General features: G+C 39.6%; 6 protein-coding genes across 6 annotated transcripts; 2 read left to right on the top strand and 4 right to left on the bottom strand. All coding sequences in view use genetic code 12, as the record gives it.

Annotated features, from left to right (window-relative positions):
* Positions 1 to 49: 49 nt before the first annotated feature.
* PSN45_003422 (uncharacterized protein) lies at positions 50 to 682 on the bottom strand (the record flags this gene model as incomplete). Its single annotated transcript, XM_006684294.2, has 1 exon — positions 50 to 682. One exon carries the CDS (start codon positions 680 to 682, stop codon positions 50 to 52), a length of 633 nt encoding a protein of 210 aa, XP_006684357.2.
* A 393-nt stretch (positions 683 to 1075) lies between these two features.
* THI6 (thiamine biosynthetic bifunctional enzyme) lies at positions 1076 to 2638 on the bottom strand (the record flags this gene model as incomplete). The annotated part of the gene is made up of 1 exon (XM_006684295.1): positions 1076 to 2638. The coding sequence occupies one exon, from the start codon at positions 2636 to 2638 to the stop codon at positions 1076 to 1078; it is 1563 nt and encodes a 520-aa protein (XP_006684358.1).
* Positions 2639 to 2849: 211 nt separating this feature from the next.
* Positions 2850 to 3338, bottom strand: POP5 (RNA-binding protein pop5; the record flags this gene model as incomplete). Its single annotated transcript, XM_006684297.1, has 1 exon — positions 2850 to 3338. One exon carries the CDS (start codon positions 3336 to 3338, stop codon positions 2850 to 2852), a length of 489 nt encoding a protein of 162 aa, XP_006684360.1.
* A 74-nt stretch (positions 3339 to 3412) lies between these two features.
* Positions 3413 to 6391, bottom strand: TFC4 (transcription factor TFIIIC subunit tfc4; the record flags this gene model as incomplete). The annotated part of the gene is made up of 1 exon (XM_066158083.1): positions 3413 to 6391. The coding sequence occupies one exon, from the start codon at positions 6389 to 6391 to the stop codon at positions 3413 to 3415; it is 2979 nt and encodes a 992-aa protein (XP_066014180.1).
* A 166-nt stretch (positions 6392 to 6557) lies between these two features.
* Positions 6558 to 10721, top strand: KRE5 (killer toxin resistant protein; the record flags this gene model as incomplete). The annotated part of the gene is made up of 1 exon (XM_006684298.2): positions 6558 to 10721. The coding sequence occupies one exon, from the start codon at positions 6558 to 6560 to the stop codon at positions 10719 to 10721; it is 4164 nt and encodes a 1387-aa protein (XP_006684361.2).
* A 322-nt stretch (positions 10722 to 11043) lies between these two features.
* On the top strand, positions 11044 to 12768 carry MET13 (methylenetetrahydrofolate reductase (NAD(P)H) met13; the record flags this gene model as incomplete). Its single annotated transcript, XM_006684299.2, has 1 exon — positions 11044 to 12768. The coding sequence occupies one exon, from the start codon at positions 11044 to 11046 to the stop codon at positions 12766 to 12768; it is 1725 nt and encodes a 574-aa protein (XP_006684362.2).
* Positions 12769 to 13206: the final 438 nt, after the last annotated feature.

The raw sequence follows: 13206 nt of genomic DNA, 5'->3' as shown, positions 1-13206 counted from the left end.
AGTTTATTCTTAAAAAGTTCGCGCATAACTTTCATCTCGTACAGCATTTCTAGTCAAGAACAACAACATCTTGATCTCTGATCTGGGAATCCAGTGCTGCCTCAGGGGTGTCTGAAGTCAAATCAATAACTTCGATATCCGATCTAGTTTGAGTCTGAACCAAGTTTGACGGGCCAGATGTGGAGTTGGCTATACTGCCCTTTGCACCCGTTAGTCTCGAGATGTCTCTTGGCCTGATCAAGCCTTGAAGGGAGTCGACATCGACAATTTCTAGCTCATCATCTTCCGGCTCTGCTTGGGTTTGTTCCTTTGAGTTGCACGACTTTGAGTCTCTTAACCGCTGTTCAGCTGCCTCTAGGGCCCTTAGTCTCAAGGACTTTGGATCCATTCGAGGTTCACCAGTTTTACTGTTACCTCCTAACTTCCGAAATTCCGATTTGTACTTGGCCTTTCCCAACGCCTCAATCCGCTTATCTCGAATGCTCTTATAGTCTCTGAAAAGAGTGTTCCCTCTCCCCAATTTATTCTCTTCACACACATACCCAGTAACCAGACTGGGATTGTACTGGATTTCCTCAAACCGCTCTTTAATCTTGTCAAGGAACTTGTAGAACTTATCATTATGAGGACCATGAATGTTATGTGTTAGCTCATGGAGCATGGTACCAACTATATCAGACATGGGTAAAAACAGTTTGGAGTTAGAATGATGTCGAAGTCGAAGCATGATCTTCTGACCCATATTTATATTAAGCCCTAGAAGGTTGGGACTTTTGGGAAACATCTCACAAAGTAGTCCAACTTCGAAGTTATTCTCATGCATTATGGGCGCCACCAATTTGGCTACATCGTGAAGGATTGAGTTGGCGTACTCTTTATCGGGGAACCTTTTAAGGGAAGCGATTTTGGTTATCCTATTTGTGGGAGGAGATCGTTCGTGTGGTTTAGCAACTGGTCGGCGACCACCATTTACTACCATGATAAGGAAGATGCAACTGTTACAAAATGATTTATCGCGTTTTAAAAAGTTGCAAAATCATTCCGCGATTTCGATTCGTTATTTGTGTATGGGATGCTACTTATTAGCTTTTAAATAAAGGGAATCAACAAACGCAGGAACAAATGCTCCAGGAGCAGAACATTTCGTTCCCACTAACTTACCTGCAGCGTTATATAAAGTCACAGCCCCTACAACAGCCTCGAAAAGATTGAGGTTTTCCGTTGCACTGGAATCGGCTTTTGCAGCTACAAAGGATCCAATGGCACTTCCCAACGAGCAGCCTGAGCCTGTGATCAACCCCATCAACTTGTTTCCTCCTGGTACTTGTGCGAAGCTCCCACTTTCGGCGTCTATCACATGATTAGTTGGCCCCGTAATCACCACAACACATTTGAAGTCCTGCGATACCGCATATCCAATATTCCTAATACTTTCTTCACTTAAATTAGCAATCGAGTCAACTCCACGCATAAGCACCTCTTCATTTTTCGCCACTTCATACGTTGAAGTAAGCTTGAAAATGGCTGATATTTCGCCCACATTCCCCTTGATAACAGACATTTGTCCAGCGTTAAGCAAGACTCTGCTACACTCAAGACGAGCATTGGTAGCACCAGCAGCAACCGGATCAAAAATGACATGTTTTCCGTACTTGTTATATGTGGTGATTGCATGGATGAAAGTCTGCATCATCTCAACCGTTGGGGTTCCTAAATTTAATACCAACGAAATATTGGGGATTTTCTGAGCAAACTCTTCATATTCTTCTGCAAGTTCAGACATAATTGGAGACGCTCCAATTGCAAGTGTCACGTTAGCACTAAAGTTCTTCACAACGTTATTGGTGATATGATGAACCAAGGCACCTGCTTTCTGGATTTTCTGAGTTTGTATTTCGAGGTGGCTATTATTGTACGTGAAAGTGTCGAATTTTGACATTCCATCTTTCTTCCAGGGGACAATACCATTGATCTGCTCCTGAAGTTCCACAGTGGCCTTATAGGCATCTTCTTTGGCCATAATACACGACACCACCGCAACCCCATCGAGTTTCTGTCCTGGAATGGAGCATTGATACAACACTTTTGTGACATTAGTCTCATTAATACCACCAATTGCTACACACTTGATGGGTTGTCGGTTAGTATTTCTTGTCTTCAACGTTTGCAACATTTTCCGGATTCCAATTGGTCCTGTTCCCATGGGCGTCTTGGTATCAGTCTTTGTCAATGTCTTATAAACAGTACCAATCCCCACGTAATCGGCCACATCTTCATCACACACTTGTTGCACTTCACTAGGATTCGAACAAGTGACACCAATAATTTTATTAGGACCCAAGAGTTGTCTTGCAAGCTTGGCTGGCATATCATCTTGACCCACATGGACACCTTCAGCATCCACAACGAGAGCCACGTCAATTCTGTCGTTAATGATTAAAGGAATGTTCTTTTTTTTGGTGAGTTCATGAACTTTTTGCGCCCGTTCAATAAAATCAAGGGTAGATATCGACTTTTCACGCAATTGAACAATAGTGGCACCAGCATTGATTGAGTCTTCCACTTGTTTCAAGAAAGTGGATGATTCAGGAACCATAGTCGAGTCGGTGACCAAATAGAGAGTATAATCAACATTCATGATGAAGAGTTCAAATGTGAAGAATTGCTAGTTTTTCTGGTGCTCTTATTATTGCATATCTCATTTTCCTGTAAGCGTGTATGCGCTAGAACAACCGAAGTGTTTTGTAGACCATTGGATTAGATTTCAACTTATTTAACCGACTTCGTTGTGTGCATCAAGCTCTACCTTCGTCTCGTTCTATAAAATCAGTATCTATTTCCCCTGGTTCTCAGATCGTGTGTAACTTACCACGGGCTCTTTTCTGGTCAACTTCTATACACCTGATCAACTCCCTATTCTTTTGGGATGCAAACTGTTCACATTTCTTGATCGTCCCACTGACGTGTGTGCATCGAATTATGACTGGCTTACTCTCGATCTTGTTGATTAAAGTCATGGCTCCAAGCACATATTGGAAGTTCTGATTTCCACATCGTATTATCCCAGTTGACGTCTTGTTATTGAAGTACTTGACGTTTAATGTCATCAAGAAACCAGCACCAAAATCGCCGTAATATTCTTGGACGTGTTGTTTTATGGAATTGGTGATGGCTTTGGGATTTATACTGCTTGGTGACAGCCTATGCAAGGTAAGGAGTCCAGTGGAAGGAGACTCGGCAAACGTGGTGAACAAGTCACGGTCTTCATGACATTCTTTTGGTGCTTGTGGTGGCTGGAGGATCTCAAACAAGATGTATCTTTGTTTTAACCTTACCATAGTAGATACTGTAGATTTCGTTTTCTCATCTCAAAAGTTCGCAGTATAGTACATTGGATTTAGTATACAGAATTTTATATAGTAAGGTACTTTTCGGTTAATTCTCTCGCGAGGGCTGAATTACCATTAAGATTATAGATTAGGGCCAAGTTATAGGCTGCCTCCACCAGCATATCATAGTCGGGGTCGTTTATCAACTGGTCGTGGTATTCCAACACTTTATTATAGTGAACAACTGCTTCACTCACAAGCCCTATCATATGGAATAACTTGCCAATATTAAATTCAACTTCTTGTTCTTCGTAAATTGTGGAGTTCACTAACCGGAGTTCTCTGTACTGCATCACATAGCTTATTCCTTGAAGGAGTTGCATATGCCTATTAGCACTCAACCGTTGCATGGACCGATGAACATGAGCCAATCCTAAGGTTAAACACACCATAGGATCTTGGTCATACCCTAGATAAACTCTGCTCAAGTAAACAAGCGGAGAAATAAAGTTCCTGTTACCACCGAGTAAATTGGAGTATATGTAGAGTAACTCGCAGTGTTCATTTTTAAACTTAAGTCCCTTGATGTCTGCACTTATTGTAGCCATTCCTGTGATCTTTTTGCCAGAGCATACAGAATCGTATGCTTTTAACTGTCGAAGAAAAAACTTTTGATGATTGTAGTTGGAAAAGGCTTCCCAAGCATCGGTGCCCGAAGCAAAACAGCAAAGGAAAAGCTTGTAAATGAAAGGGGAAAACTGGTTACCTGTGAGAAAATATCGAACATAAGTCATTACCATTGCGAGGTAATCGCCTGTAGCTATACCGAAGGACAATTTTACAAGCCTAATAATGGCACTTTTGTTTTTATCTTGCACAAACACACTCACAGCACCAGCCACTTCGATAAGCAGGGTAGCATACTCCAAGTCATTCTTGAATCTAGCTTCCAAGAGCACATACTGGATGAAGATCATGAACCAACTATCATAGTCCAATCCTCTAAATTCTTTTTCTGATGTCAAAAACAGTCTGGAATTGTTGTCCATGATTGACATACCTTCAAAAAGATTGTAAACTCTTGCTATACGTTCGTCAATCTCCATGGGCTTCTTCCTACGATACAGAACAATCCCTTTGAAAGTTCTGTTCTTGTCCCTTGGGAAGAAATTAGGTACAGACATGAACATTTCAATCAACCTTGAAGCTGATTGCATCCAAGCATTGATTGCTATTGGCTCTCCTTTAGTTATATCATCTTGCAATCTTTGCATTCGTCTGAATGTCTCCAACACCTTACGCTTAGAAGCCTCTTCTGCTGCAATCTTCTCATCTTCTGTAGGTTTCTTGGTTAACTTGACAGGTCTAGTCTCCAAGAAAATAGATACACCTGTTTCTTCTCTTTCCTCTGTAATATCTACCTCCTTTAGTTCTTTTGCTCCAATTGATTCTTGAGTTAATTTCTTTCTGGAGGCTGCTACTTCTGCTAATAGTTCTTCCGCTTGTTTTATATCTGAAAGTCGATAAAGGGCTTCTGCCAAAGAAAGTTTGATGGTCATATCATCAGGAGTGGCATTGAGTACTGCTTCATATGCATCTCTAGCTTCAGCATAATCGCCCACCTCAAAATAGCAATTTGCAAGTAATATGACTGTATCTATATCTGATGTTCGTTCATACAACACCGCGCGTGTTAAAAATATCAAGGCATCAGAGAAATAGCCATGCATCTCCAAACACTTACCAGCTTCCAAAAGAAGATCCGCAATTTCCTCTTCGTTATCTTCATCCAACAAGACATGGAAGTGTTTCATGGCCTCATCCTTTTGATCAAGTTCTAATCTCACCTGGCCCAATTTGTACCTGATATCAATCGGCAAGAATACTTCTCTGTCATAAAAAGATGGATCTGCATTTATTTCAGCAAGTACCTCTTTTCTCTTTTCTTCTTCGAACTCAGCATCATTGGCATGATTATCCCACCAATATTCATCTAACCTATTCTGCAAGAATCTGGAAGCTAGTAAAATTACTCTCAATGCAGGCTTCCAAGCTCTCTTGGTAATATACAACTCAGCCAAAATATTTAAGTCTTCCCACCGGAATTCTGGAAATGGCTCATTCGTCTTACCACCTTTATGAATGTTCTTGTCAAATATGTCCATATATAGATTTATGGCATCATTTTCTCTTCTATCCTGAACATAAATAGAAGCCAATTCCTTGATATATTCTCGATTAGTGGGATCAAGCAGGCATAATTTCCGAAAGCCATCTAAGGCACGTCCAAATTGACGAGTCTTTTTGTAGAGTAATGATCTTTCAAGCATCAACCGACTCCTGTCCTCGGTTCTTAACCCAATTGCTTTACCATAGGCTTTAATTGCTTGAGTAGTGTGACCCAATGAAGCACTTAAATCAGCAACCATAGACCAAAGTTGTCCATCCCACTCACTATTAACAGCGGCAAGAAACCAGTAAGTACAGCAATCATTCAACTTACCTCTCAGTTTCGCAATATCACCCAAAATCCTATAGGAACGAACGTGTTTTGGATCTATCCTCACCACTTCCGAATAGTATTTAACTGCTTCATCATAGTCTTCATGAACAAAAGCTGTATCGGCCATCTCAAGATTCATCAACACCTCAGGATCATTTTCCTTGCCCTTTGCCCGTCTTAAAAAGTCCCGTGTCTGTTTTCTTTTAGCCTTTCTCCTGGCTGTCTTATCATTCCCCTTTGGAATCTTGGACGGTCTTAAGTTGTTTGCAGCTCTCAAGTGATCGTAGAACTCGTCTCGAGCGTCCGAGTCATCTGTGTAGCTCTCATCTTCCCCACTATCAAATTCAGGTGGCCTGAAAGTACCAAACTCATCATCAGAAGGATCTGGTCCATTATTCCTTGATCCAGTATCTTCATAATAGTCAGATTCTTCGTATTCCTCTTCCTCTTCTAAGGTGGGTTGACGAGTGCTATGGTTCAACTTATGAAGGTCATCATCTATATCATCCGTATGAATGACATTGCGTCTTCTACGAACCGGACGCAGGTTTGTTGACATAGTTCGATTGAGGAAGAATATATTTATTTATTTGCAATTCTATGAATGCGCATCAAGAATCATCGATCCCAAGTGATATTTCTTTATGCAGAGGATAATCCTATTACTTGTATGGGTTCACATTGCTTTGTGTGTATCAAACCATGGAGATAATTCTCTCAAGGTGATGCTTCAGACTCCTGAATGGTCGCCGATGCCCTTTCACTTACACTTGCTTGAGAGTATAGCTGCAATTGATGAATCATTATATGGCAGTGCTGCATATTCCTTAGTCAATGATGATTATGACGAAGAGTTCTTGCTATCGGCAGCCAATGATGAATTGGTTTATCAATTGGTTCACGATAGTGCAGGTTTGGATCCAATTAATAAGTCTTTGGCAGATTTGAAGACTGCCAGCAAGTACTATGCCCCAAGAATTCAAACTCATTTCTCGAGCTATTTGAACGACATACAACCGAAATATAGGGGCAAGTGTGACTACGATATGTTTGGAACAAAATTGGAAAGGAAACCTACAAAGCAGTATTCATGGTTGTTGAGTGGAGATAGAATATACTGCACACCAGATGATCTTTTTGCACTTGAGTTTTCAAAGAGGTCTGACATGCTGAGTCAGTTACTCCCATTTGACAGAGTTATTGGACAGAATTCTAAAGCACCGCTCTTGATTTTGTATGGTGACTTGAACCATGAAGGGTTTAACAGCATGTTTAATAATTTATATCAAAGTGCAGAAGCTGGGAAATTGAGGTTTGTATGGAGATACGTTCCTTCTATGGGAGCTCCTGACTTGTTACCCAATTACGCATCAACCTTGGACTTGAAAAACAGCTCTACACCATCAAGTATTGGTGATTTTGGGTTGAAGTTGGCTTCTAAAGTCTTGTCAAACAATGTTAGTCCTAGAGAGAAGTACCGGATGTTGAATTCGATTTTGGAAGATTTTCCCAGTCATTTGGTGGACATAGATTCTGAAGTAGTGGACTCTGATGTGGCAGACAGTGCTGCTGCTAATGAAAAAATGGGAACTTCAAAGGAATCTGTGGGTATTTACTTGAATGGAGCACCCGTTAACGGCTTGGAGTTGGACGCCTTTAAGTTGTTCAACAGAATTGAAGAAGAAGTCAACATAATCCAGGAAATCATAGCATTAGGATTTAATCTTGACCAAGCACGTACTCTTCTTGTCAAGTTTGCATTGCATGCTGCAGTTAAGCTAAGTGAATTCAACTCTGGAAGTGACGAAAACCGATACAAAGTTCATGAAAACTCATTTGTTGCAGGTGCTCAGACGAAAAGGGGAGGAGTTGTATTTATTAACGATATTGAAACAGACGAAAACTACCAGGAATATACCACAGTTAGAGAGAAGGCGTATATCGATATGATACCACAACTTGCACCCGGTCAATTTCCTCCTCTCAAAGAGAATATCCATGACCTTATTTTTGTCATTAACTTGTCAAACCAAGAACAGTTAAAAGTGTTCTTCACTTTCTCAAAGTTAATCTTGGATAGGGGAATCCCACAACAAATTGGTGTCTTGCCTTTTGGTGATTCAGAGCTCGACATAAAAATTGCAAAATACTTTTATTTCTTGTATGATACTACCACTTCAAAAGAAGCGCTAGCATTTTTGTACAAGATCTTCATGAGAGAAACCGATAATGAAATCACCGAACTACTTGAACATATTCTGATTCAAGGCTACGAGTTTTCTCCCCTGGTATACTTAAGCACTCTTGAAAAATTCTCCATTACTGAGCCTTCTATTGTGTTCAACGGTATTATTACCGATTTGAAATCCGATTGGAGGCGTCAAATGGGTAGTCAGATTCGTAAGGATGTTCTGGCTTTACATAACGGCCTCCGTGCAAATAAGATAGGCTTTTCTATGAAAAAGTTCCTTCATCAAAGTGCAAAATCTGAAAGAAATCTCAACATCATTCCCAAAGACAGTAGTGGATTTAAGTACAAGAAAGTCTCCGTTTCGTTGATTGAAAAGTCTAGTAGATTCAGGTTGAGACCTTCTCTAGTCGTAAAAGATGATATTGAGGTTTGGTTGGTGGGTGATCTAAGCCAAAGCGCTGCCTTTAACCAGTTGATACAATTATTTAAACTAATGAGCATTTCAAGCTTTGATATACAATTAAGAGTTATAGACTTATCTAAAAGTCAATTGCTTAGCAAAATCAAACAAGGAGACTTGAACGAAAAAGATCTTGACAATTTACTCGTTACCCTTGAAAAGGAACTGACAACGTTAAAAAGAGCTGATCCTGATCTGGATATGAAACAATTTGTTTCTGAACAAGGTTTACCCCCACATCATTCATACATACTTGTGAACTCCAGATACTTCCGAATCGATAATACATTCAGTCTTAAACAGGTGGAGTCTATTATATCGTTTGAAAAGCTGTTCAGATTATCCATATTTGATTCCTTCCTTGGAAAATATCCGGAGATTTTTGAAAGTTCAAAGGTCGATGACTTTTACGATGAAAAATTGGGTATAATGTTCCATGATTGGAAAGACTTACTCGTGACTCGAATTATGAAGTCTTTCTTCGTTGATGATGATAAATACGTCGACGATGTGGCTAGATATGACTTTTCATCCATGAATATGTACAACTCGTTTGTTATTGACAATGAACTCGAGCCATTGGTAGATGTTTTAGTTGTGGTTGACCCTTTAGTTCCTTATTCTCAACAAATAGTTGGTATTGTCAAAGGCTGCATTAATCTTCCATTTATCAGGACTAGAATTCTACTCCAACCACAGTCACAATACCTCCACCTCCCTATTAAACGCTACTTCAAAGGAGTTTATCCATCATATCCTATCAAGTTTGATAGCTCAGGATTTGTGGATGAAAATTTATCTGCTCAATTTCTGGGTCTTTCAGATGATGTGTTTTCAGTTGACTTGTTGTCTCCCAAGAGATGGGTCGCAATGAGTAAATTTGCACCGAAGAACCTTGATCTTGACTACTTCAAATTCTCGCTGCTCTCTAGCAAAGATCAAGAAGTTGTTTTTGAGCTTTCTAAATTGTTGATTGAAGGGTTTGCAACTGATGTTACGAATGCATCACCCCCAGGTGGATTGACTTTAAAAGTTTCTCAAGGTGATAAGGAAGCAGACACTATCATCATGTCAAATTTGGGATACTTCCAGTTGCCTATTGGTGAAGGTACTTGGAACTTGACAACAGGAGCTAGCCCTTATTTCAATTATGGATTGTTATCCGCATCATCGGATCCTTTCGATTCCAGTACTGTTATACATAAGCAGGTCCCCTTGAATGTATTCAATTTGGACGGATTGGTCCTAAGACCTAGGCTTGTGAAACAAGCTTCTAGTTTATCCAAAGCTAAACCTATACAACAAGATGGTATCAACATTTTTACAGTTTCCAGTGGACACTTGTACGAGAGGTTATCCTCCATTATGATGGCTTCTGTAAGAAGTAACACCCAACATCCCGTGACATTTTGGTTACTCGAAAACTATTTGTCACCTAATTTCAAAGCATTATTACCCAAATTGGCTGAAGAGTACAAGTTTGAGTATCATCTTATCACGTATAAATGGCCCATGTGGCTCAGAAGTCAATTTCTGAGACAAAGAACAATCTGGGGATACAAGATTTTGTTCTTGGATGTTCTTTTCCCAATTGAACTTGATCATGTGATCTTCGTGGATGCAGACCAGATAAACAGGTCGGATATGATAGATCTTGTGAAATTAGATATGGGAGATGCCCCGTATGGGTTTGTGCCCATGTGCGAATCTAAGGAAGAAATGGATGGGTTTAGATTTTGGAAAACTGGTTATTGGAAAGATGTGTTGAAAGATGATCTAAAGTATCATATCAGTGCATTATATAAAGTCAACTTGAAGAGGTTCAGAGAAATTGGAGCCGGTGACCGTTTAAGGTCACACTACCAAAAGCTCTCATCGGATCCAAATTCTCTCAGCAATTTGGATCAGGATTTACCCAATAATATGCAACGTACGATCCCCATCTACAGCCTACCTCAAGAATACCTATGGTGTGAAACTTGGTGTTCAGACTCTACGTTGCAAGAAGCGAAAAACATTGACTTGTGTAATAATCCTTTAACCAAGGAGAATAAGCTTGATGTGGCCAAAAGATTAATTCCTGAATGGAGTGCTTATGACAAAGACATCTCAGCTTTGATCGATACGATTGAGGTTCAAGAGTCGAGAAAAGAGTATGAAATAAACACACCGGTTTTCATTGAAGACAAGGACGAAGACGGGGAGGAAGACGATGAGTACGAACATGACGAGTTGTAAATAGAGGCATATTTGTCCAAATAAATATACTATTACGTGGTAGTAATTTTGGCACCCTCCACTATTGGGTATTGGTACAAACACGTTTTTTCCACTTTTGTTACTGAAGTCCACGATCTTCGCACTTGAACGTTTTAAACGAACTGGAAGACTTTTCAAATCACTTTAGATCTGGAGCATCCTTCATCATAGATAACCGAATATGAGGATCTCTGAGAAGTTGAATCAGGCGTATTCGTCGTCAAATCCTCCTCCTGCTACTTTTTCTTTTGAATTTTTTGTACCCAAAACCTCTCAAGGTGTGCAAAATCTTTACGACAGAATGGATAGAATGTACGAGTTGAACCCAATTTTTATTGATATCACTTGGAACGCTGGAGGTAGATCTTCATCCTTAACCAACGAGATGGTGTACACCGCTCAATCAGCTTTGGGCTTAGAAACCTGTATGCACTTGACTTGTACAAACATGTCAGTGTCTCTTATTGATGAAGCTTTAGAAAGAGCTAAAAAGTCCGGATGTCAGAACATTTTGGCTTTAAGAGGTGATCCCCCATTGGATGGCACTGAATCTACTGGTGACTTTAAGTATGCCAAAGACTTGATTCTCTACATTCGTAAGAACTACGGTAACTACTTCAATATTGGTGTTGCAGCTTATCCAGAAGGACATCCGGAAGAGTCCGATCTTGATTTGACCGTTAAGTACTTAAAAGACAAGTGTGATGCTGGAGCTGACTTCATTATTACACAGATGTTTTACGATACTGACAACTTTATCGAATGGTGCTCAAAAGTTAGAAAGATTGGGGTTGATATACCAATTATTCCGGGTATCATGCCTATTTCTACTTATGCTGCTTTCATGAGAAGAGCTAAATGGTCTGAAATCAAGGTTCCTAAACATTTTTTGGATGTTTTAGAACCCATCAAAGATGATGATTTCTTGGTCAGAGAAAAAGGTACTGAGTTGGTTAGTCAAATGTGTACCAAGTTGCTTGAATCTGGTTACGTTAAGCATTTACACTTCTACACCATGAACTTGGAAAGATCAACCATTATGTGTTTGGAGAACTTGGGATTAATTGACCAAGTGAAGAGCCATGATACTATTGGAGGTGCCATTTTGCCTTGGAGAAAATCATTGAATCCTTCAAGACAGAAAGAAACCATTCGTCCGATTTTTTGGCAAAATAGAAAGCACTCCTACATCTCGCGTACTTCCACTTGGGATGAGTTTCCTAATGGTAGATGGGGTGATTCTAGTTCTCCTGCTTTTGGTGATATCGATTTGAATGCTGCTGATTTATTAAGACAATCACCTAAAAGAGCATTTGAATTATGGGGCCACCCTCAATCTTTGAAAGAGTTTGCAGACTTGACTATTTCTTACTTGAGAGGTCAATTGAAATCGATGCCATGGTCTGATGGATCGATTAGCGAAGATACTTCTGTTATCGCTGAAGATTTGGTGAAGTTGAATCAGAATGGGTTCATTACCATCAATTCTCAGCCTCCTTTGAACGCTACCAGATCTAATGATAAGGTGTTTGGGTGGGGTCCGAAGAATGGGTACGTTTTCCAAAAGCAATACTTGGAATTCTTCTGTCATAAATCAGTGATTTCAAAACTCCTTGACCAAGTAGACATTTTCAATAAGAGCAGTGGTGATAACTCCAGAGTGTTGACTTACTACGTTGTCGACAAGACTGGTGAGTTGATTACTAACACCAATGATGAAGATATCAATGCTGTTACTTGGGGTGTTTTTCCAGGTGAAGAAATTGTTCAACCCACTATTGTCGAGAGAAACTCATTCTTGGCTTGGAAGGATGAAGCATACAGTTTAATCACTGAATGGGTTAGAATCTTCGAGAGTAATTTGGCAAAGGATTTCCTTAAGGGCAAAGAAGCTCAAGTACAAACATCAATTGAATTTTTCAAGAGCTTTGAAACTGATTTTGTGTTGTGCAACATTGTCAACAATAACTTTACTGATGATGCCAAAGAGCTTTTTGGTGTCTTTGAAGGACTACAATTCCAATAATTAAATTTAACAAAACTGTCGCAGGACATCAGGCACTCAACATGCCAAAAGAGCGGTTCATTTCAACATAAGAACCGTGATTATTATTTCATGATTTACGACTCATGGGTTTTTTTTTGCATTTTTTTTACAAAAAAATATTTCATTTCAACAATTATATTCCGTTTATCAAGCAGTTTCCAAAATTCTATGATGGTCATCTGTGGTTTTATCCTCCTGTGTATAGTGCATCCTCAACGGTATGGTTTCTAGGTTCCAATATATAAGATTACTCTAATTCTCTTCAGTTCTCGGTGTAATTAGCCACCCGGAACTATATTGTAATGTGAATTGCCAAATAAACTAAATACAAAAAATGAAGGAGTACTTCAAAGGGACAAAACGAAAAACCAATATCCCGAATAAAAGAAAACAATATAAACCTTAAAAATAATTGAA

The sequence above is a fragment of the Yamadazyma tenuis genome, chromosome 4, assembly GCF_029203305.1.
Source record: "Yamadazyma tenuis chromosome 4, complete sequence".
Taxonomy (NCBI): Eukaryota; Fungi; Ascomycota; class Pichiomycetes; order Serinales; family Debaryomycetaceae; genus Yamadazyma; species Yamadazyma tenuis.
Note: the sequence above shows the minus strand (reverse complement) of the source record. Positions and strands in the feature narration are given on the sequence as shown.